This window comes from Ctenocephalides felis, unplaced genomic scaffold, assembly GCF_003426905.1.
Source record: "Ctenocephalides felis isolate EL2017-DRISC unplaced genomic scaffold, ASM342690v1 CF-g0.4_SCAFFOLD_01886, whole genome shotgun sequence".
Classification (NCBI taxonomy): Eukaryota; Metazoa; Arthropoda; class Insecta; order Siphonaptera; family Pulicidae; genus Ctenocephalides; species Ctenocephalides felis.
Genome location: NW_020538040.1, coordinates 6,949,679 through 6,972,814, shown reverse-complemented (window position 1 = coordinate 6,972,814; position 23,136 = coordinate 6,949,679). Strand labels below are relative to the sequence as shown.

General features: G+C 30.8%; 1 protein-coding gene across 1 annotated transcript in view; it reads left to right on the top strand.

Annotated features, from left to right (window-relative positions):
* LOC113378627 (E3 ubiquitin-protein ligase highwire-like) overlaps window positions 1-23,136 on the top strand; it is a 107,292-nt gene that overhangs the window by 45,745 nt on the left and 38,411 nt on the right. The window contains exons 26-36 of the mRNA XM_026619178.1: window positions 1,204-1,474; window positions 3,513-3,748; window positions 4,860-5,000; window positions 6,572-6,777; window positions 9,396-9,504; window positions 11,788-12,021; window positions 14,827-14,941; window positions 16,272-16,477; window positions 17,043-17,213; window positions 20,508-20,735; window positions 20,806-20,919. Of these exons, the coding sequence (XP_026474963.1) occupies window positions 1,204-1,474; window positions 3,513-3,748; window positions 4,860-5,000; window positions 6,572-6,777; window positions 9,396-9,504; window positions 11,788-12,021; window positions 14,827-14,941; window positions 16,272-16,477; window positions 17,043-17,213; window positions 20,508-20,735; window positions 20,806-20,919 (2,031 nt within the window). The remainder of the gene's footprint in view (window positions 1-1,203; window positions 1,475-3,512; window positions 3,749-4,859; window positions 5,001-6,571; window positions 6,778-9,395; window positions 9,505-11,787; window positions 12,022-14,826; window positions 14,942-16,271; window positions 16,478-17,042; window positions 17,214-20,507; window positions 20,736-20,805; window positions 20,920-23,136) is intronic.

Below are 23,136 nucleotides of genomic sequence, written 5' to 3'. Positions count from 1 at the left end.
CTTTTTTTCATCTTCTAGATCAAAATTGAAGTTTTCTTGTTCGTAGAGTCCTTTTTTTCATCTTCTAAATCAAAAATAAAGTTTTTTTGACGGTAGAGTTTCTTTTTCATCTTCTATTTTAGAATTTGATTCTCTTACCAGTAGAGTCTCCTTCATCTTCTAGATCAAGATTGAAGTCCCTTTTTTTATTTATATCAAAATTATTCTACTTGTCATAGTAGAGTTCCTTTTTTCCATTTTTTAGACTAAAATTAAAGTTTGCTCATCAGTAGTGTCCTTTTTTGATTTATATCAAAATTGCTTCTAGATCAAAATTTTAAAAGTTTGCTCGTCAGTAGAGCTCTTTTTTCATTTATTCTCCATATTTTAGATCAAAATTGAAATTGAATTGAAATTGAAGTCGAATGAGTCATTTGAATCGAATGAAATCGTATAATTCGGTTGATTGATTTGTCTTTATATTTATTAAAATCTATGTCCTAGATTTATGTCTTGTCCAGATTTCCTGATTAGTGCATGCCGTAAAATATGTGACCTAGCAACGATATGAGAAATCATAATTTACGATCTTGCCAGCCAGATTTCACGTTTAAGCTCTCTCCTCACAACGGCAGTGTCCTTAACTTAATTTCTGTCTAAATCATTGCCTAGCAACGTCGGAAACTGAAAACTGAACTAGGTCTCAAACTAGGTCTTTTGTCTGGGTATGTCGGACTCAATACCGCCCTGGTATAATACCGTCTAAAACCTCCGCTTTGTCTTTGCCTCTGGTCTCCACGGAAACCGCTATTAGGCATTACTTTGTGGGGGAAGGATCTAGAATATCTTCCACTGGGTGTATATACTAATTTGTAATCAACTTTTTTTACCATATACTTGTCAGCATTGTCTGCATAATATAGGGTAGCCCATTTAAAATTTGGAATTTATCGATATCAATTTGCCTGTAGGCCACACCGTTAAGAATTCGAAGTTGCGATATATGGGAAAAAACCTAAGTATTTTGAGACCTTTCTAACGATGTATAATACTCTATATGTTTTCTTTACAGAAATATCTAAACCGTAAGATTACTAGATCACTAGGACCACTAGATGGACCACCCGTTATAATAATATATATATACAGATTGCAAAATAAAAATTAACACAATAAATTTCTTACTTTTACATTTTATAATTCTACTTAATTTTTTTCCTCCAGCCTCTATCCGAAGCCATACCTTCCGACTACGACTTCGCTTCTCCCGACTTCCACCTGCAGCAGCAGCAGCAATACGCCGCCCAGCAGTCGAACAATTCGAGGTTCCATCGATCAGTTTCGATGGGTCTAGGAGGCGTTTTAGGACAAGAAGCAGGACAGTCTTCAGGGAGCAACGTGCCGATAGGCGGAGGAGGTCAGGGACCTACTCCGATGCGAGGAGCAGGCGTCGTTCTGAGGAAGAGGAATTATAGCGGAGGAGAAATGAACAACGGTAATAAAATGAGATTGATAATGATGTATTAAAACTAGTGGTGTATGGCATCGTGCCTCAAGGCAAATTGCTGGAACTTCTCGTACCGTGATGAAATATTCGAGGAAAAAACTCAGTAATCAATAAATATTGATCAATGATCTACAACAATTGTTTTATACATTTTCAAATAGATAATTATAATCACTATATATTTTAATGTTTATAAATTATACAGTGACGATCTTATCGCTCAAAACACTTGAGAAAGTTTACATTAGCAAGAAGTCGGAATGAATCCATCTGAGGATATATTTCTTACGATTAGATTACGCATTTGGAATATATATATATATACATTTTCAAAATGAATTGTAAATTTGAAATTCATATTTGAAGTATAAAACTTTGTGTTTTTTTGAAAATTAAAATAAAAGATCTGAAAATTTTGAAATATGTTCGAACCGTATAAGTGAAGTTTAAAAATTAGAAATTTTGGTACGGTCCCTAAAAAAACTTTAACAAAATTAGTACTAATTAATTAACTTCCCGAAGGAGAAGTTTGTTTTCATAAAAAAATCCGATTTGCTAATTTTATGTTTTCTCGACGTTTCAAGCCATTCTGAATCAAATGAGACCAAATTTGTAAAAAGTATGTATGTGTGTGTGTGAACAGATTTTTTGCCGTAAATCGATGTTTTCTTAAAAACGGCTCGACCGATTTCAAAAATTTAAAAGCCATTCGATGTATCTCGATGAAAACTATTGTTTGTCAGTTTTGTGCGAGGATCGGCCAGACCGTTTCTTTATAAATAGCAGAAAAGTGAGAAATTTTTCGTCCACGTTTTAGCCCGCTAATCTAAATCGATTTTGAAAATTCAAAAACCGTTCGAAAGATATTAGTTGGGAATTGAGCTGATTAGTTTTTGGTAGAGATCGGCCAGGCCGTTTTCTTGTAATAAAGTTAAAAAAAAAACGACGATTTTTATGATTCTTTTTTTTGATGGTAGATACCATAGTCTTCTAGATCATACTACCGCCTTACAACAACTCGTTTGGCTTTAAAAATTCATCAAAATTTGCTAAAATTGGTATCGTTTTTTATATTTGTCGTTTTTTTTTTATTTGTCAAAATAAGACCTTTCATCGACGTTTTCTCAAAAACGCCTGAACCGATTTCATAAATTTAAAAGCCATTTGATGTATCTCAGTGAACACTATAGTTTGTCAGTTTTGTGAGACGATCGGCCGAGTCGTTTCTTTGTAATTTGGAAAAAAGTGTTAAACTTTTCGTCCAAATTTAAGCTCATTCTACTGAATCGATTTTCAAAAATCAAAAACTGTTCGAAAGATATTAGTTGAGAATGATACTGATTAGTTTTAGGTGAAAATCTACCGAGCCGTTTTCTTGTAATTAAATGTTAAAAAAAAATTGGAGCCGATTTTTATGGAACTTTTTTGGCGGTATATATCATGGTCTTATAAAACTTACTGAAATATTACGGTCCTACGACAAGTAGTTTAATTTTGAAAATTCATCAAAATTTGAGAAAATGAGTAGTTTTGTTGACGTTTGTTAAAATTAAAATTAGATGATTTACTTGGTATAACGGTAGATTACTTGGTCTTAATGAACATACTAAAACTAAACCATTAACGTCCTACGAAAACTGGTTCAATTATAAAAATTATTGATTTGTGAAAATTTGCTTTTAGAAAATACTCCGACATTGTCAATTATGTGTAATAAATCCACTCGGAATACTTTTAATGACTCATAAATTAATTTATGTTTTATTGATTAAGTCGATTATTTACACATATCGGGAAGTTTATGTAACTTGCCTCAAGGCTAAATAGCAATACCAACTAGTTTATTTAATGATATTATAACCAATCTCAATCATTTCTATTCATCTTTGGTTCATTGACTACCCTTAACATAGTATTTGAATTAATACAAAAACCATTTTGGTCATGAAGCACGGTCAAAATGACTGATTGAGTAAAGAATACTAGCTTATAATAATTTTTTATTAAATATGATTATTTTCCCTAGATGCAGGTTCTTCGCTTTTATGCTACCCTTCACCAAACCTTCAACGACTGGTTCCCGAAGGAACAGCAACAAGTGGTTTACCATCTTCAGACCCCGAAGACACTTTTAATGATCCTAATCATATTTGGAATAGACCTACGATGACCTTCCTGGTGCAAAACCACGATTTGAACCTGCTCAGATTGGCTATGAAGCAGGCCATTAGGAAGGCTACTTGTCGGATATATGCTTTACAGGTAAAGGAAAAAAAGTAAAACTTATTTGCTACTGTACGAGATGGCATTTAAGTTAAAAACAAATCCATCATATAACAATTTTGAATAATGTTTATTAGTAATATGATAACACTCGCGATGCACATATTTATTAGAGTCAATCATTATACACATTTATATAAAGGTAAATTATAAATTATATATTTACAATAGCATTAAAAATTTGTATAATATTCAAAAACAATAATGTCTATAAAGTCATACTTCCAATATGACATGATCAGTTTATCATTGTAATTAGCATTCAGAAATGAACCTTCATTAGAGAAATGAAGTAATTGCTGATTAATAAGTTCTATAATATTCGTCCACACATTGGATTATGATAAACGACGCCTAAACAAATATTGTTTTCGCAACTTCACTCATCATGTAACTGTGTTTGAAGAACTTCATGTAATTAAAATTAACATACATTAACTGGTTGTATTTTTTACTTTTTCGCCGGCGATACAGTCTCATTCTTTGAACAGCTATAATATCTGTCTTGCCTAAAAATATTTTCCATTTTAATAACTTCAAAGATTTATAAAAACTGCGAATAATGTAGAAATAATTTCCAATCAATAAACTTACGTTTAGTACACGGTTCAAATGTTTAATTTGTTTTATTATTTTCAAGGAACAGGGTAAAATATTCTTCTGACTCAGGCATTTTTCATTAATTCAAGATTTGTACAACGATGTGACTTTGAAATGTTTATTTATCTATGTTTATTTATCTATGTTTATTTGTCTTGTTGATATCGGTACGCATACAACGTTGATGCCGGTACCGATACAATGACAGATCTCTATTCACATACACGACGACTAAAAACAATCGACCCGTATTGATCTCGAATATTTCATAACGGTGCGGGAAGTTCCAGCAATGATTTGATTTCATCGAGAGCGAATGACGAACAGTTCGGGCGTAGCGCAATTTCCGTTGCATTTGTACCTATTTACACCTTCGTCGCGCCTAAAGAAGTTTTACTTCAAAAATATTTTCACATCAATAGATCTTGATCAGTTATGGGACGGTGTTTTGATAAAATATAATTTTTATTATATATTTTTTTATTTTTAGGCAATGAACTGGTTATTAAGATCGGTGTCTCAGCCGAGTTGCCTGCACGACTTACTTTGGTGGTTTGTGTATTCACTGAATCCTAGTCAGCCCGAACAGGAACCTTTGGACGATGCTTGCGATGTCAGACAGGATGATTTGGTATGTAGCATTTATTTTATTTGCAGTAGAGCCTTGATTAACCGGACTTATTGTCGTCGATATGCATTCGGATAATTTAAAATCCGGATAATCGAATGTATGATGAATGATGTTGTGTATTTATTAGAAATTGAAAATTCCTTACGTATGTACATATATATTTTCTTAAATTACATTACATATATACTACACTGCAGCATTAATCGTGCAAAAATTCGAATGGTTGTAGGTATGTACATACATATAAATTGGTCGCAGTTGGTAGTCCAGATAGTCGAGAATCAGTATATCTGAGGTCCGGATAAACGAGGTTCTACTGTATTTAATAATTAGATTCGACCGGCCGAATAAAGATTTAAAAAATCGGCATCCGACTTCAATCGATTTGATAATTGCATTTATCCATATAATATTTCATTATGATGAATATAAGTGAAGTGCTGACTCGAAAAAATGGACTCTAGTGACGAGCAAACTTTAATTTTGATCTACAAGATAAAAAAGAACTATACTTACGAACAAATTGTATTGCAATCTATAAAAAAGGACTTTACAGACAAGTAAATTTAATTTTGATCTAGAAGATGGAAAAGGGATTTTACTGATGAGCAAATTAAATTGAAAATTAATGAAAAAGGGACTCTACTAACGCGCAAACTGGAATTTTGATCTAGAATATGAAAAAAGAGACTCTACTAACAAGTAAATTTAATTTTGTTCATTTCGTACCGGAAACTAAATTATTAAAAACAACTTTGCAAAATTTAAAAAAAAATAGATTTTTGTTTTTTTATGAAATATTGGAATTTTTGAAAGGAATTGACTTTGTTGAAAAATTTGTTTTGTTTTTTTTTGAAAATATTAAACATTTTTTTTACACAATCGCGCTGCATAGCTGATTTGGAGTCGAAATTTCAAAGCGCGTAAGCGCCGTATACCATACGGGAGGTTGACTAGAATATAAAAACGCAACTCTAATGACAAACCAATTTATTTGTTTTAACTAGAATACGAAAAAGGGACTCTACTGACCAGAAAATTATATATAATAGGTTTGAAGCCTAGAAAAGTTACTCCACTTCACAGGTACAAATGCGTTATTGTCTTTTCGCTGGGAGGAGCAAATTTGTTCAGGATATATTAATAATTAAATTTGATAATTTTGTGTTTTAGAGACCATACTCTTAATTCAAAAAAATTAGAACACTATATGTCTGCGCTTTTGTCAATGTAGTATGGATTTTAAATTTTATTAACATAAACTTGGGTGGTTCATTTAGATAACATTTAAAATCTGTGCTAGATATGTTATGAAATGAGAGTTTCGATAAATGGTTTCGATCAATCTTTTGATATCAAATTTTTATCGAAACACTTATTAAACATTAATGAATTATTTGTAACTTTTGATTATGTAATAGTAATGATACTGGACTGATTTTTATGTCTAATATACAAACTTGATTCGAATCAGGCTTTTTTCTGAATCAAGAAATTTCCGAGTCCGCACTTCTTTAATAAAAAAATATTTATGCTTTGCAATCAATTAATTCTTTATTATTTTCTTCCAGGAGAGTTCACCCTGCTCCCACCCCGTCTCCGACTTGAGCCACTTCGCAGGGGAGCAGTGTGCCCTTTTGGCAGGTGCCTTCCACTCCCTGCTCCGGGGAGTCGCGGCCCTGACCCTTTCTCTGCCTCCAGGGTCGCCCTTGCAGACCCAGGCCATCAGGTGTTGGGCAGTCAGGTTCACTGCTAGTGACCATGCATTCCTACACAGGTAATAATAGACGATTTTAGTAAATCGAAGTAATGGATAGAGAGTAACTAGCTGTAAGTGGAATTCTGTCTTAAGGCAATTAGGGCATCGTGCCTTAAGGCAAATTGCTGGAACTTCCCGTACCAAAAATTATTTTTTTTTTTTTAAAACGATTAACATTTTTGAAAAAAAATTACTTTGAAAAAATAAGATTTTTGAGAAACTATAAATTGGACAAAAAATTAGTTTTTTTTGAAAAAAAAAATTTTTTAAAAAAAAATTTTTTTTTTAAAAAAATTTTTTTTTAAATTTTTTTTTTTTTTGAAATAAAAAATTTTTTTCTTTATTTTGACATATTGTGGAAGATCTGAACTTTTTTTCAAAGCAATCGTACTGCTTCAACTACATAGGGACAAAATATAAAGCGCGTAAGCGCCGCGTCGCTGTCTAACGCATAAGCATTGGTACGGAACCGATAGGAATGTTAACAAAATGTATACTTATTGTTAAAATCTCTATAAAATGTCTGATAATTTGATGTGCATATGTCTAATGATCATTTTTGACCGCCAAATGGCTCATTTTTTTACTTTTTCCTCTATATCTCCGAAACCGCTGGACCTACCTTCATGAAAGTTGTATCGATTCTTCATCTTGTCAATACAAATAAAATGTTTTTTGAATTATTGAAATCGGACGCTCCGTTCTCTTAAAAACTGAGTTACCGTTTTCGGAACTTTTTGCCCCGTATCTTCGGAACGGCTTGACCTGCCTTTGCCAAAAACTAATCAGCACGTCTCCTTATCAATACGGATCGAATGTTTTTTGAATTATTCAAATCGGTTGATTCTTGTTCCCGAAATCGTCGACGAAAATTTGTATCCGCACATACATACACACACATACATACATACATACATACACACACATACACACACACACACACACACACACACACACATACATCCATTTTTTCTAAGGTATGCCAAAATGTTCAGAAACCTCTGAAACGTAAAGATATATAAAAATTTTCATTTTCGATTTTTTTGCGATTACTATAACTTGCCCTACGGGAAGTTAATTATTAGGATCTTGGAATAGTTATTAATACCGCAAATATTGTGAAAGTTATAATTAATTTTCCGTAGGGTAGTTATAGTAATGGGCCGAAAATTGAAAATGAAAATCTTTGCTTTCTCGACGTTTTGATGGTTTCTGAACATTTTACTAGTAAACATCAGAAAAATTGGATGTGTGTGTTGTGTGTTTTATATGTCCGCATTGTTTCGTTCACCTTTTCGGGCGCACGGATCAACTGATTTGAATGGTTTCAAAAACATTCGATCCCTATTGATAGGAAGATGTGCTGATTAGTTTTTGGCAAAGGCAGGTCCAGCCGTTACGGAGATAAGGAGCAAAGAGTGCAGAAAATAGAAATCGAGTTTTTGAGAGAACGGAGTATCAAATTTGAATAATCTAAAAAACATTCAATTTGTAATAATCGGGAGAAGAGGTGATTAATTTTTGGCAAAGACATGTCCCGTCATTTCGGAGATACAGAGCTAAATGTGCAAAAGATGGCAGTTTTTGCGTGAACTAAGCGTCCGATTTGAATGATCTAAAAAAACTTTCTGCTTGTATTAACAAAACAATTGCTTTTGAGGATAAAAAATTATTACACCTTTTTTTATTTTCCATAAAATATTTTTGTAATTTTGAATTAAAAATTCAAAAAATTACCCAGGCTAAGCACAGTCTAAGCGCCTCTCTGGTACTGTTTATATACTGGAGCACTTTTCCAATTTTGTGAAAAACTATTGAAAAATGTGAAAATGCCGCCAAGCTAAGCACAGTATAAGTGAAAATGTCGCACAGAATTATTTGCAAATGCGTTTAGACTGTGACTATACGGGAGCACTTTTTCAATTTTGTGCAAATTAGGCAAATATTTTTATGAAATTGAATTCGAAATGAAATGACGATTATTCTGGATGTTCTGGAGATAAATTGATTTATGATTTACATTTGATTTTGATTTGCTCAGATATAACAAACAAGATAGAAAAAATTATGAAAGTTACAGTATTTGTAATAATATATTTGAAAACGTTTAAAATTTCTCGAGTACGGTACGGGAAGTTCCAGCAATTTGCCTTAAGGCACGATGCCATACACAACTAGTTATATTTATGATTGAAAAGCTCTGATCGTTTTGGTATAGTGTAGTAAAAATGTTGAAAAATAAAAATTAGGGATTCGGTATGACTATAGGGAGAGAGAAAGAAAGAGTGATAGAAAGTAAGAGAGAAAGAAAGAGAAAGGGAGAATGAAAGAGAGAGCAAGGAAGAGAAATAACAAAAGAAAGAATGAAAGAGAAAGAAAGGTTTAAGTTAGCATACCAAGATATGTATTATAGCAAGTGGTTTAATTACAAAAATCAATAAAGTTCGTATTACTTTAATATTCAAACCATTTGGCAAAACACACTACGTAATAATACCTTTGGAAAATTTGTACAAATCTGAATAGTCTGTTATGAATGACTCATAAATTAATATATTGATATCTTATTGATTAAGTCTATTGCCTCAAGGTTTAATGCCACTTAAATCTAGTTTATTTATTTTTTATCATTTCAGATCTCATGTTTTTGGGAACATAAGCAAGATCTTGTCGAGATCTGAAGAAGAGGCTAGTGAAGATGCTGTGAATTCGTTGTGCGAGAATAATACTGTGGCAAACACCAATGTAAGAATTATTATCATTATTGCATCTTAGATTATTTATTATCTACACTATAAGCGGGGCGGGTAAAAATACTCGCCTGTGGGATTGATGTTTTTGGTGAATTTTCACTCGTTTCATTGTCACTCAAACTACTACTCAACTAGCTTAAAATTTGTATTCCGAACATTTTAATTTGTTTACATTAATAAACTTTACTGACGAGCAAATTCAGATCAAGAAGAAAAAAAAGAAGTCTCCCGACGAACAAACTCTACTTACGAGCAATACCTGACATTTAAAAGAATGGGAACTTTGCTGACAATCAAATACTGATATTTTTAGAAAAGTTTTACTGACGAGCAAATTCTTATATTTTTAGAAAAAAAAGAAACTCTACTGACGATGAAGTTCTGATATTTTTTTTTTTTTGAAAAAGGAGCTCTACTGACGATGCAATTCTGGTGTATTTAGAAAAAAAAACTCTACTGACGAGCAAATCCTGACTTCTTTTTTGTTAATAAAAAAGAACTATGAACAAACTTTGATATTAAAAATTTTTTTTTATAAAAAGTTATCAGATTTTTTCAGGCGAGCAAATTTTTATTCTAAATAAATTTTTAGTAAAAAGAGAACTCTACTGCCGACCAAATTCTGATATACATTAATAAAATTGATAATGTTAAAAAAAGAACTCTAGTGACGAGCAAATTCTTACTTTTTTAAAAAACGAAAAATTCTATTGACCAGAAAATTTTCACTTTTTCTCTTCTGGCGAGCAAATGCTGAAGTTTCTTTCAAAAAAAGAACTTTACTGATGAGCTGATTCTGATATTTTTAGAAATTCTGTCATTTTCAGAAGTAAAAAAGAACTCTATTGACGATCAAACTAAAAACCAATTAGCAACGAGAAAAAATCAAAAGAAAATATAAATTGAAATGAACCTTCACAACTTTGTGGAAAATTTTTACAAATTAATATTTTAGACAAAAACTCTACTTCCAAAAAATTCAGTATAATTGCTTTGTTGAATCAATTTAAAAAAAAATGAACTCTACTGGCGAGCATAATGTAATTAAATTTATCTATTAAAGCTTGATAAAATTCACTAAAATGTAGTAAAAACTATTATATTATACACTTGGATATTAGAGCTTTGAACAATTCGTAGTTGATTTGAAAATGCGGACTTTGGTATTTTGATAATTAGCAATGTATGGAGTTAATTTTTTTTTTGATTTTTTTTTTTCAAATAACTTTTAATTTCAATTTCAGGCATTATTTGTTCACATTAGTAAATACTAGATAGTAGTTACTAAAATCTAGTAAAAACTGTTATATACACTTGGATATCAAAATTTTGAATGAAATGAGTTGCAATAGCTTTAAAAAAACACGTTCTTCTTAATTTTGCAATAATTTCCATATATCTTTCCAGATAAACTATTTTTTCTAATTCAAACCAATTTGACTTTCATTTCAATTAAAGATGTATAATTGAAATTTAAAAGAGTTTACGCGCATTTAATTCCATACTCACTTTAAATGATCTATTACTCCAATTACATCATATTGATATAAATAAAATTTGTTTAGTAAAGCATTCACATAACCCTTCATCATGTTGAATAGTATTTTTCCACCGAATTTTTACTTTTTTATATCAGTTTGGCCTGTTTGACACGCTCCTAGTGTGTCAAATATTTAAAAAAAAATCTATTAACTTCCCGTAGGGTAAAATGAAAATTGTTGGTTGAAAAAATCGTTTCCAAGGTTTTTGAACATTTTGGCATACCTTATAATTAGAAAAATGGATGTATGTGTGCGTTAATTGTTAATTCAAAAAAAAAAAAACAATACAATAAGCTACTTTTATATAAAACTTCATTTAAACCAAAGTGGTGTTATGAAATGCAATTGTGGGGCAGTGCTCATAAGACAAATATAGAAATAATACACAAATTTCAGAACAAATTTTTGAAAATTGTCTTAGGTGGTAAAAAATATATCCCGAACTGGCTAATTCATTTCGACACTACCATAAAAGATGTAATAACAAAAACAGCACATAAATATAGAAACAAGCTCTTTCACTAGCAAAATCCTTAATAACAGAGAACTATCGACGAAGGTTGAAAAGAATTATCAACTCTCCTGATAAAAATTGAAATACTTGAGTAATTATTTATAAGAAATTATTTTAAAGTAAATAGTTAAGATGATATCATTATCAATAGATATTGTTAAGAGAATGCTGACAAGTATATGGTAAAAACCTATCACAATAATTTTTTTTTTACCCCCAGGCTGTTTCTGTCGAATGGCTCCAAGACGTGACTCAGTATGTGGAAATCCGCTGCTCCAGCAGGCAGGCGATGAGTGCTAGTCTGGTCGATGATAGCACCGAGACTTTCTGGGAATCTGGTGATGAAGACAGGAATAGACCCAAACATATTGACTTGATATGGCCTGATGACGATAACGAGAAGACTTGCCCGAAGGCCGTATATGTTCATGTCGATAATACCAGAGATATAGGGGTAAGATAATAGATAATTAGAATAGACAAAACACATTATTTTTGCTCTAGACTTGTATAAGTGTTTTTTAATTGATGTAACAAGTTAGTTGTATATCTTAATATAATTACATACCTCGGTTTGCGTTGTTTCCGATTAACACTAGATATACCACGCCAGTCAAAATGACTGGTTGGGCACTTTCAATTCAAAATTCCCATTATATGTAAAATTTGTTTTGTGAAATTAAGTTATGACGTTTTATGTTATAAGTATAGAAACCATTTTGTGCATTCAAAGTTACTTTATATATATTAGTAGCAAAAATAAATTGTGTTACTACTACTTGTACCAGCACCAGTCAAAATGACTGGTGCAAGTTTCTATATAAAATGTTTGATAAAAGAACCGAAATAACAATAGCCATAGATCGTATGCGTTTATCGCCTACTCTCTTATCGACGACAATATATATTATTTATTCTTTATTCTTTTTTACATTGTAAAAATGCAGATTGCTGAAGTATTACTAGATTTTTACCAACAAAACAATTGTTTCGAGCTTCGTTCAACACACTAAATAAAATTTTATTCAAAGTGATTTTCAAGTATAAATTTTTATTTTTTTTGTACACTGACACAAGTAAGTAACATTCGCGTGGACACAGAAATTTTCAAAAATATATTCTTGAGTAAAAAAAAACTATAAACGAGAAAATTGCCATGGTTTCGACTTATTTTTATAGCGACTGTCAGTCTTCGAAAAAAGAATGGAAAAAATGTTTTTTTAGCTTGTTTGGAAAATACAATCAGCGAATCTCCGAAATGTTTGGATCTAGGATTTGAAATATATGATGATAGTGACGGTGAATTTTTAACTTCCCGTAGGGCAAGTTATAGTAATCGCAAAAAAATCGAAAATGAAAATGTTTATATATCTTTACGTTTCAGAGGTTTCTGAACATTTTGGCATACCTTAGAAAAAATGGATGTATGTGTGTGTGTGTGTGTGTGTGTGTGTATGTATGTATGTATGATGTATGTATGTATGTATGTATGTATGTATGTATGTGCGTGTGTGTATGTATGTGCGGATACAAATTTTCGTCGACGATTTCGGGAACACGGATCAACCGATTTGAATAATTCAAAAAACATTCGATTCGTATTAATAAGGAGACGTGCTGATTAGTTTTTGGCGAAAGCAGGTCTAGCCGTTCCAAAGATACGGGGCAAAAAGTGCCGAAAACGGTAACTCAGTTTTTAAGAGAACGGAGCGTCCGATTTGAATATTTTAAAAAACATTTTACTTGTATTGACAAGATAAAGAATTGATCAAATTTTCATGAAGGCAGGTCTAACGGTTTCGGAGATCTGATGAAAAAAGTAAAAAAAAATGCCATTTGGCGGTCAAAAATGATCATTAGACATATGCACATCAAATTATCAAATATTTTATAGAGATTTTAACAATAAGTATAAATTTTTTTTACATTTCTATGGGTTCCGTACCAATGTTTACGCGTTAGACGGCGACGCGGCGCTTACGGGCTTTGATATTTCGTCTTTATGCAGTTAAAGCAGTACGATTGCTCTGAAAAAAAGTTTAGATCTTCCAAAATATGTCAAAATAAAATAAAACATTTTTTTAAAAAAAAAAAAATAAAAAAAATTTTTTTTTTTCAAAAAAAAGTAATTTTTTGTCCAATATATAGTTTCTCAAAAATCTTATTTTTTCAAAGTAAATTTTTTTCAAAAATCTTAATCGTTTTTAAAAAAAAAATTTTGGTACGGGAAGTTCCAGCAATTTGCCTTAAGGCACGATGCCTTAATTGCCTTAAGACAGAATTCCACTTACAGCTAGTTAGATAAACAAATCAATCCACAAGGCAGTGCTATTATCGACTGTAGAGATGGGAAAATTTCGTGATAAAGACAATACAGATGGATCAAGTACGTTAGTAAATGGATAGATATCACAAACAAACGTATGAGACGATGCGAGCCACTTTCTTCCAATTCTGAAGACGAATTTGGAAGTAATGCATCAAATCAGGAAACTAAAATTAGTTTGGACGAAACTATTTGGACAAGAGTTGTAGTAAAGTGAAATAGGTTTTGCAGGTAGATTAGAAGTTCAAAGAGCTTTCAGACACATACTCAGGCCAAATTTATAGAAAAAAAGCCCGGGTTTGGAACAAATTATAGTAAATAGCAAAGATTGCTTCAAACCGGGTGCTCATATCACTTTGGTTGAATAACATTTTCCAACAAAGGCCAGAAGCATATTTAGCCAGTAAATGCCAAAGAAACTATAAATTTACATAAAATTATGTCTGTCATCTGAAGTAGAAACAAAATATATGGTAAATGGTTGTACGTATTTAGCGAAAGACGAAGAATCAACCCCCCTAAGCGAATTTGTAGTAATGAAAATTCTTGAAACATATACCATGAAGGGTATAAATGCAATAACCAATATTATTTTTACAATTATTCATATGGCATTGAAATTAAAATCTAAAAACACGTCGGTAACTGTAATTTTACGCGCAAGTGGGTGCTGCCGGACACTTTTATTGAGTATTGTGCTAAAGTACTGTGAAAACCATTAAAAATTAATATATTTTGCTATTTGACAATATCTATAAGTTTATTTAACAGCTGTAATAAGTTTTGTTCAACTTAAATCACAATAAGTATGTTTTCTTAGAGACCAGTCATTTTGACTGGTATTGGTAGAAATAGGTATATACAAACGGCTGGTATATCTAGTGTTAAGTTTCTTTTTCAATAAATGTTTCTATTTCGCTTATCTATTTTCAGAACAAAGTATCAGCTTTGAGCTTCTACAACGGTGTGAATTTCTCCGAGATGAAGCTGATTAAATCGGTCGATGTTGAAAGTCGATCTGGTACCTGGATTGTGTGCTTCTTACCAGGTAATTGTAAAAATAAAATAACTAACTATAAGTTATGATATAGTTAGTTTGATAATATGGAGGACCCTTAGAACTACCACAACTTTACATGAAAAGAATATCAGAATCACTTATTGAAGTGATATAACTGATAATTTTTACCAGATTAATTTATATGTTTTTTTTTGTATAGCGAAAGAAATGCCTTTATGCATCCCAGATTAATTTATATGAGTGTTTGAAAGTGTGTGTGTATGTGTGCGAGTGAATGACATAAGCCAAATACCTCATAGAAAATAAAATTTAAAAAAAATATATAAATAAATCGTCATAGTACAAATAAATGTTAAACAAGTAGTGTATGGCATCGTGCCTTAAGGCAAATTACTGTAACTTCTTGTACACTAATTTAACATTTCTGAATTCTTAAAAAGGAAAAATTAGATGTGTTTTTGTGTTAAAAAATTTCAATATTTTGATTTTGAAAATTTTGATTTTTTTTTTTAATTTTAATTATTTTTGACAATGTTGAAATTTCTTGCAATTTCAACCATTCAAAAAACATTTGACAATATTTTCGAATAATTTGATAAAAATCGAGAAAATTTTGAAATTTTCTGAAAAACTTGAAAATTTTGAAATTTTTTGAATGAATGTTTCTGATACAAGAAGGTTTGAAACATTTAAGAATTTTTATAATTTTTTAATAATTTGATTAAATTGACTCTTTAAAATAAGTTTTGAAATTTTTCGAAACACTTGATATTCTTTAAATTTCTTAAATGTTTTTAAATGTTTTTGATTCAAAAAGGTTTGAAACATTAAAAAAAATGAATATTTTTGAATATTTTGGTAAAGTATGGCTATTTTGAAAATGATTTTTTTTTTGAAAATTTTGAAAAATTTGAAATTTTTTGATGAATCCGACAATTTTGAAATTTATTTAAAGTTTTCGTTACTCAATCAAATAGGTTGATTGAAACATTCGTTTTTTGAACTTATAAGTTAAATTTAAACATAATAAAAACAAAATTGGTATTTATTATTATAATACGAGATATCTGATAATTGCATATGTGTAATGATTATTTTCGACCGTCAAATAGCGTTTTTAATTTTTTTCTGGATCTTCCAGACCGCTGGACCTGCCTTCGCAACAATTTATTCAATTTTTCATTCCGTCAATAAGTCAAAAGATTTTTGAATAATTCAGATCGGATGCTCCCCATACTCACAAAAACATAATTAAAACTCTTTTCTTTTTTCTTCACTCTATTTTTTTAATTTAGTTAGGTCGAAACGACTGTACAGTATTAATTTATTATAATAACTCATTACACTTTTTTTCTAGATAAGCCCAAATTCAACGTCCGCATCGAAGCCCACGGTCCGGACAACTCTCTTAGAATCAGGCAAGTCAGGATTCTAGGCAACCTGGCACCAGGACCTGGACAGGATCGTTTGTCCAGGACCATTCGGCAGCAAAGTGCAGCCAGTGTCCAGCGAAGGAATTGCGAGACTGAGACTTTGAAAGTTTTCCGATTGATTACATCACAGGTAAAATAATAATAGAAATACTAATCGAGATATATGGGCCAAATCTGCCGTAACAGACCAAAAGATATATGAAAATGTCTATCTAATTGCTGTGCTATCAGGCGTATTTTACGTAGATGTATTAGATCTATTAGATGTATTAGATATACAATTCACAATTTTCAAAAATAACAAAACAACCAATACATAAAATATAATATAAAAAAGCAAAAAAGTATCTTATGTTACCAGCGTCTTCGTGATGCGCCATATGGGCCAATTCTACTTGTCAATCTATTTGCTGTACGATCAGGCGTATTTTACATATAAACAAAGCAAGAAAGAATGGTTATGATAACTGCATTTTCATGAAATGCATATATAACATACAGATTTATGTGTAAAACATCTGATCGTTGATAGCAATTAGATTGACATTTTTACAATTTTTACTACCAAGAGACAAGCATAACATAAACGCTATCTTTTTGTCTATTAAAAACATGATCAATCATTATAGAGAAGTGATAGTAGGACTGGTTTTTCATATTTGGTGATTATTTATTATTGTTTATTACTTTTTTAGGTGTTTGGTAAACTGATTTTGGGAGAGTCAGTCCCCGAAAATATAAATTATTCCGCAGACAGAGACCAGGATATCGATAGTTCGAATGGAGATTCTGGTTCTTTGGATTTACGCGAACACATGGTTGGAATCCTATTTTCTAGGAGCAAGCTGACTCATTTGCAGAAACAGGTAATTAGAAATGAAACAGTTATTTATATATACCACTTTTAACTAATATTTAAATCGAATGTATTAATTGTATTTGTTCTTGTGGCATTAATTTCAGTATTTGTTATTTCGACAACATTGTTATAACAAATATAAATTGTGTATACTTTATCGTATATTACCATCACATTAAATCGATTTTAAAAGGTCGTATCCAACTGTTCGGTTGCAAATTTTCCTTTCATAAGTTTTACATTTGTTTGTCATAGCTGAATGAAAAACTATCGTCTTGTTTTGAAACATATGCGACCAATCCCATCAACTCTATTCAAATGTTGTCATCGGCGGCCAATGACAAATCAGAATTTTCAAAAATCAGGCGTAACCAACTTCAGTCTTATTGTCAGTTTCTCATATAGTAGAATTACTTCTTAGTCGTATCTAAAGAAGTTTTACTTCAATAGATATAGATAGAACATAGTATTTATATTAACCAGTTTTAATTAACTTTTCGCACGGTAAGTTATAGTAATCGTCCAAAAATCAAAAATGAAAATATTTGCATATCTTCACGTTTCAAACGTTTCTGAACGTTTTGGCATACCTCAGAAAAAATTATGTGTGGGTGTGTGTGGATACAAATTTTTGTCAACGATTTCGAGCGTACGGATTTGAATGATTTCAAAAACATTCAATTCCTACTGATTGGAAGAAGTGTCTTCTCAATTTCCAACAAAAGCATTATTAAAAAATTAATTGTTTGTTTTAAATATTTTAAAATAAGTAATATAAATACTGTAAATTTTATTGTCGTATTTTATAAATCTAACACAAGTGCTTATATTTTGGCGACGACCTTAATCTATGTTTACCTGCAAGAACAAAAATATAATAAACAAACACCATTGACGCAAGCCTTATATGCTTTTTGAATCACTCTAATGGGTGTGTCATTCTCTCAAAAATTGCTATTTCTTGCTTTGTATCTCCGGATTTGTGTAAAAAATGTTACCATTAATTTAAATCAATAAACTAGTTGATTGACTAGTTGTATGGCATCATACTTTAAGTCAATTTGCTGGAACTTCCTGTACCAAAAATAAAATTGAATTTTTTTTTAACTTTGAATAATTTGGATTTTTGCTATATTGCGAGATGGCATTTGTAAAATAAATACATCATATAATAATTTTGAATAATATTTCTTAGTAATATGCTAACATGCACTTTTTTTTAGGAAAAAATAACTCCTTCGAAAAAAAACTCAATTTCTTTTTTAACTTTGAAATATTTTGGATATTTTGAACTTTTTTCAAAGCAATCGCGCATACATCATTTTTTTATAAGGTCTGCCAAAATGTAGAGAAACCTTTGAAACGTGAAGATATATAAAAATTTTCATTTTCGATTTTTTTGCTGTTATTATTATAACTTACCCTATGGGAAGTTAATAATTGATGAAATTTTTGGTAAGGTAAGCCTAGCGGTTTTGGAGATACAGAGAAAAATGTAAAAAAAAAGTTCTTTGTTGAACAAAAATGAATATTTGACGTATGCTTATCAAATTATCAGATATTTGTTACAGTTTTTAGAAATGAGTACTAATTTTGTTGGGCTCCGTACCAAGATTTTTAAGTTTAAAAGTTCACTTATACGGTTCACACAAATATCAAAATATTCCGAAAAAAAATACAAAATTTTCGAAAATATACAGCTTTATACTTCAAATATGAATTTGTAAACCTAAAATTGAAAGTTTAAAAATGCACATATTTCAAATGTGTTATTCTAATCGTAAGAAATATATCCTCAGATGGATTTATTCGGCACCTCTTGCTAATATAAATATTTTTAAAATGTTTTGAGCAATAATTTTATTTATTTTATTTTATTTTATTTTATTTTATTAACTTCCTTAGGATAAGTTATTGTAATGGGCCGAAAATCGAATATGAAAATTTTTGCATTTCTCGACGTTTTCTGAACATTTTACTGATATATCTCAGAAAAAATGGATGTGTGTGTGTGTTTTGTATGTCCGCATTTTTTCGTCCACGTTTTCGGGCGCACGGATCAACCGATTTGAATGGTTCAAAAAACATTCGATTCCTATTGATAGGGAGACGTGCTGATTAGTTTTTGGAAAAGGCAGGTCTACCATTTTGAAGATAAAGAGCTAAATGTGCAAAAAATGACAGCTTCTGAGAGAACTAAGCGTCAGATTTGGATGAATCGAAGAATTTTTTGGCTTGTTTTAACAAAATAATTCAAATTTTTTTTAGAATATCGAAAATAATTCAGATTTTAATTTTAATTCTAATTAAAGTTCTAATATACTTGTTCTAATGTTACAGTATTTATAATAATCTATTTGAAAACATTTAATATTCCTCCAGCGATTTGCCTTATGGCACGATGCCATACACCACTAGTTTATTTTGTTTCTAGTTTTGCTGAAACTAATCGAACTCCGTTTGATTTTTTGGAGGGTGAAGCAGAATTATATTTCAGTTTCACAAATTTCAACATTTACAGAAAAAAATTTTGTTCAAAATTTTCAAAAATATGCAAAGTAGTATACTTTAAATATAAATTTCAAATTTACAATTCAGTTTAAAAATGTATATGTTTCATATGCGTTATTGTAATTATAAGAAGTATATGCGTAATTCGGCACCTCTTGTTAATATAAACTTTCTCAAGTGCTTTGAGCGATAGGATCCTCACTGTAAATTTTATGAACGATAAAATATATAGTGATTATAATTTTTCATTTGAAAAATGTTTAAAACAATTGTTATTAATCATTGATCAATTGGTCACTGATTTTTTTGCCTCGAATATATAATTCTGGTACGGGAAGCTCCAGCAATTTGCCTTAAGGCACGATGTCATAAACCACTAGTTTTTTTAGTGATCATTTTCTCGCAACACAAAAAGGAATACTAATGGGTAAACACTATTTTGGTCATAACATTATATATTGTCATTCATAATTACTAAATGTTTTTTTTTTGTATTTATAAAACAGATTGTAATTGAATCTTGAGATTTTTTCAAACTGTGTTTTATTCAGCAATCAGAAATACATAAAGATTCCTATAAGCTAAATTGGCAATATTTGAGAGCAAAGTCTAAGAACTCCAGCAAGATCTTCTTAGTTTTTAACAATTGATATGATAATATTATATTGAAGCTAATATAAGACTAAATCTAAAGGCCATTGACGTTTCAATCTTCTTACGCCAAATGATTGGGTAATGTCGACAATTGATGAGGATTCTAGAGAAATAAAAAAAAAATATTCTTTTTCAGGTTATCGTGCACATAGTCCAAGCAATCCGCAAGGAAGCAGTTCGAGCCCGCGTCGAATGGGAAACATTCCTTTGCACTCCTTCGAATGAGACAGCCCTCGAAGGAAATTCTACGCCGACTCAGCCGAACACTTCGCAGAATCATGCCTCTGTAACTCAGCACCAAAACAGTAGCACCGAGTCGCTAACCAAGTCACCGGATAATTATTGCTTCGAAATGCTGAGCATGGTGAGGACAAAGAAGAGTATAAAAGGGTTGCACATTTTATAAGTTTTTACGCTCTTCTTTGTTCTTTCAGGTTTTGGCTTTATCGGGGAGCAGTGTCGGAAGGGCTTACCTATCGACACAGCATGGCCTGCTGCGAGATTTGTTCAGTTTGCTGCATACGGGTAGCGCCAGGGTGCAGAGACAGGTAATAAAAAATGGTAGTCTGCCCGAAGGCAGGTCCATGGTGTGAGAGCCACCACAACAAATGACTTCCTTGTCCTTCATCCCATTACCACTATTGTCTATCCCCCCTTTTTTTCATGTATTTTCCTTTCCAAATTTTGTTTCCATGCTTCTTGATCGTGTGCTTCGGCTTTCAGTTCCCTGTATTTTCTTCTCGCGTAAGTCGTCAATCGTCTGCATTCTTCTTCTTCCCATTCCTTTTGTTCCTTCTATTTTACCCCAGAGACAGGTAAAGATAGATTTATTATCTTGTGAAACATTTTTAACTTCACGAAAGAGAAGTTTAGTTTTCGCCAAAAAATCCGATTCGCTCAATGTTTTAAGACATTCTGTATCGAATGAGACCCAATTGGAAAAAGTATGTATGTGTTTGTGTATGTGTGAACAGATTTCTCAGAATGATGTGCTAGTATCGCGAATAACTGAATACTGAATTCAAACTTGAAAATCTTATATATAAAAATGGAGCTCGATAAAATGATCCACTAAAACTCGAAAACGGCCTAAACCGATTTGGCCAGTCTTAGTCTTGAAAAATTTGTGCTAATCAGTAGGTTGTCGGAAAGGTGAGGTATTATTTCAAAATCGCGTAGAAACTTTACATTTCAAGTTTAAAATTTTAGAAGAGCGCAATTTAATAAAACAATGGACGGTGGCTAATACGTCAAATGTCAAAATTTTTGACAGAGATGATGTTCAATCACGTTTAAATGATGGTTTACATTAATATTATTTAATTATGATTACATTGTAGTAAGTAGTTTTCTTTGCAGTTATATTATACACAAAAACGTTATTAAACGGATTGCAAGTGTTACTAGAAACTCAAAATATCAACTTTTTTGAAATGCTAATATAAAAATTCACTTTTTGCATATGTTTCTCAAATTCGGTGCTCAGAATTTTATTTGTATCATTATTATTACTCATTGGCATTTATAAAACATTTTCTATATTATATATTTTTTATTTATCTTTTTAAATTCAGAACCTAAATTTGGTATCTATCAAAGGGACTTGTTGTCGAATAACATTTTTCCAGTTATAATTTCCCAGAATTTATCGAAGAAGAATAATAGTAAATAAAGGTTCGGGGTTAAAAAGGTGCACCACCGATATGTCAAAATCAGTAAAGTTAAGCATTGTTTAATAACAAGATTTAAAAGTAGAGGGAAAAAGATGTGTAACCAGCTATACCCTTGAAGTGATATAATTGGTATGATTTTTAAGTCAAATTGGACTTTTTATTAAATTTACTTTAATTCGCGGAATCTTTTCAAAAAGCAGATCAAAGAAGAAATACTTAATTCATTTCCATCTCTCCTCGCAGAAGTTTGAAGATTTTCTATAAGCTCATTAGTATTATCAATAAGTCGAAATCAATATCAATCAATAAGTCGAAAGACCAAAAAAAAAAAAGACTTGGTTGGATTATACCATTTTTTCTATAGTTCCAGGTTTCTATAGTAGTAACTTCCAGTTTGATTGTATTGACAAAATATAGGACAAACTAATGGGGTTTATTGTTTGATAATACCTCTTGTAAGAGCATTCAAACAAACCATCTTTTACACTTAAGTATTAGTATTTTTGTTTCTCTAGAAGAAATTGTTAGAAAATACCTTAATCAGCAAATCAACGTTTGCCGGGTCAGCTAGTATATATAAAATGATTTAAAACTACCTCGAAGGGGGGGTCACAAATATACTGATACAAATATAAAATTAGGAAAATTTCTATAATCCGTTCAATTCGCAAGATAAAATTTGATGCAATAATCAGTGTCCTTTTGTATTGAAAGGAATTTATAATAATAATAGAATTGAAGATACGAATTACTCAGGCTATTTAGAAAGAATACTTAATACACTAACATCCGGTGCCTACATAAAGTAAATAATATTGTAATTATATAAATATTTAAACTGAATTTTTTCTCAATATTTAAATATTTCGACATTGATGAAAATTTTTTTGACGATAGATATTCAATAATGCAATACATATATGTTGTGTTTTTTCTTTCTGGAGAGCTTTCCCATAAATTATTGCTCCAATTTATCTAGATAAATTGCATTATATAACAACCCTTTCAAAAGCAAAAAATATTCTGTATATATAAAAAATATTAGTTTAATGATGAGTCGATATATAGCGACTATATTTGACAATTGCTTAT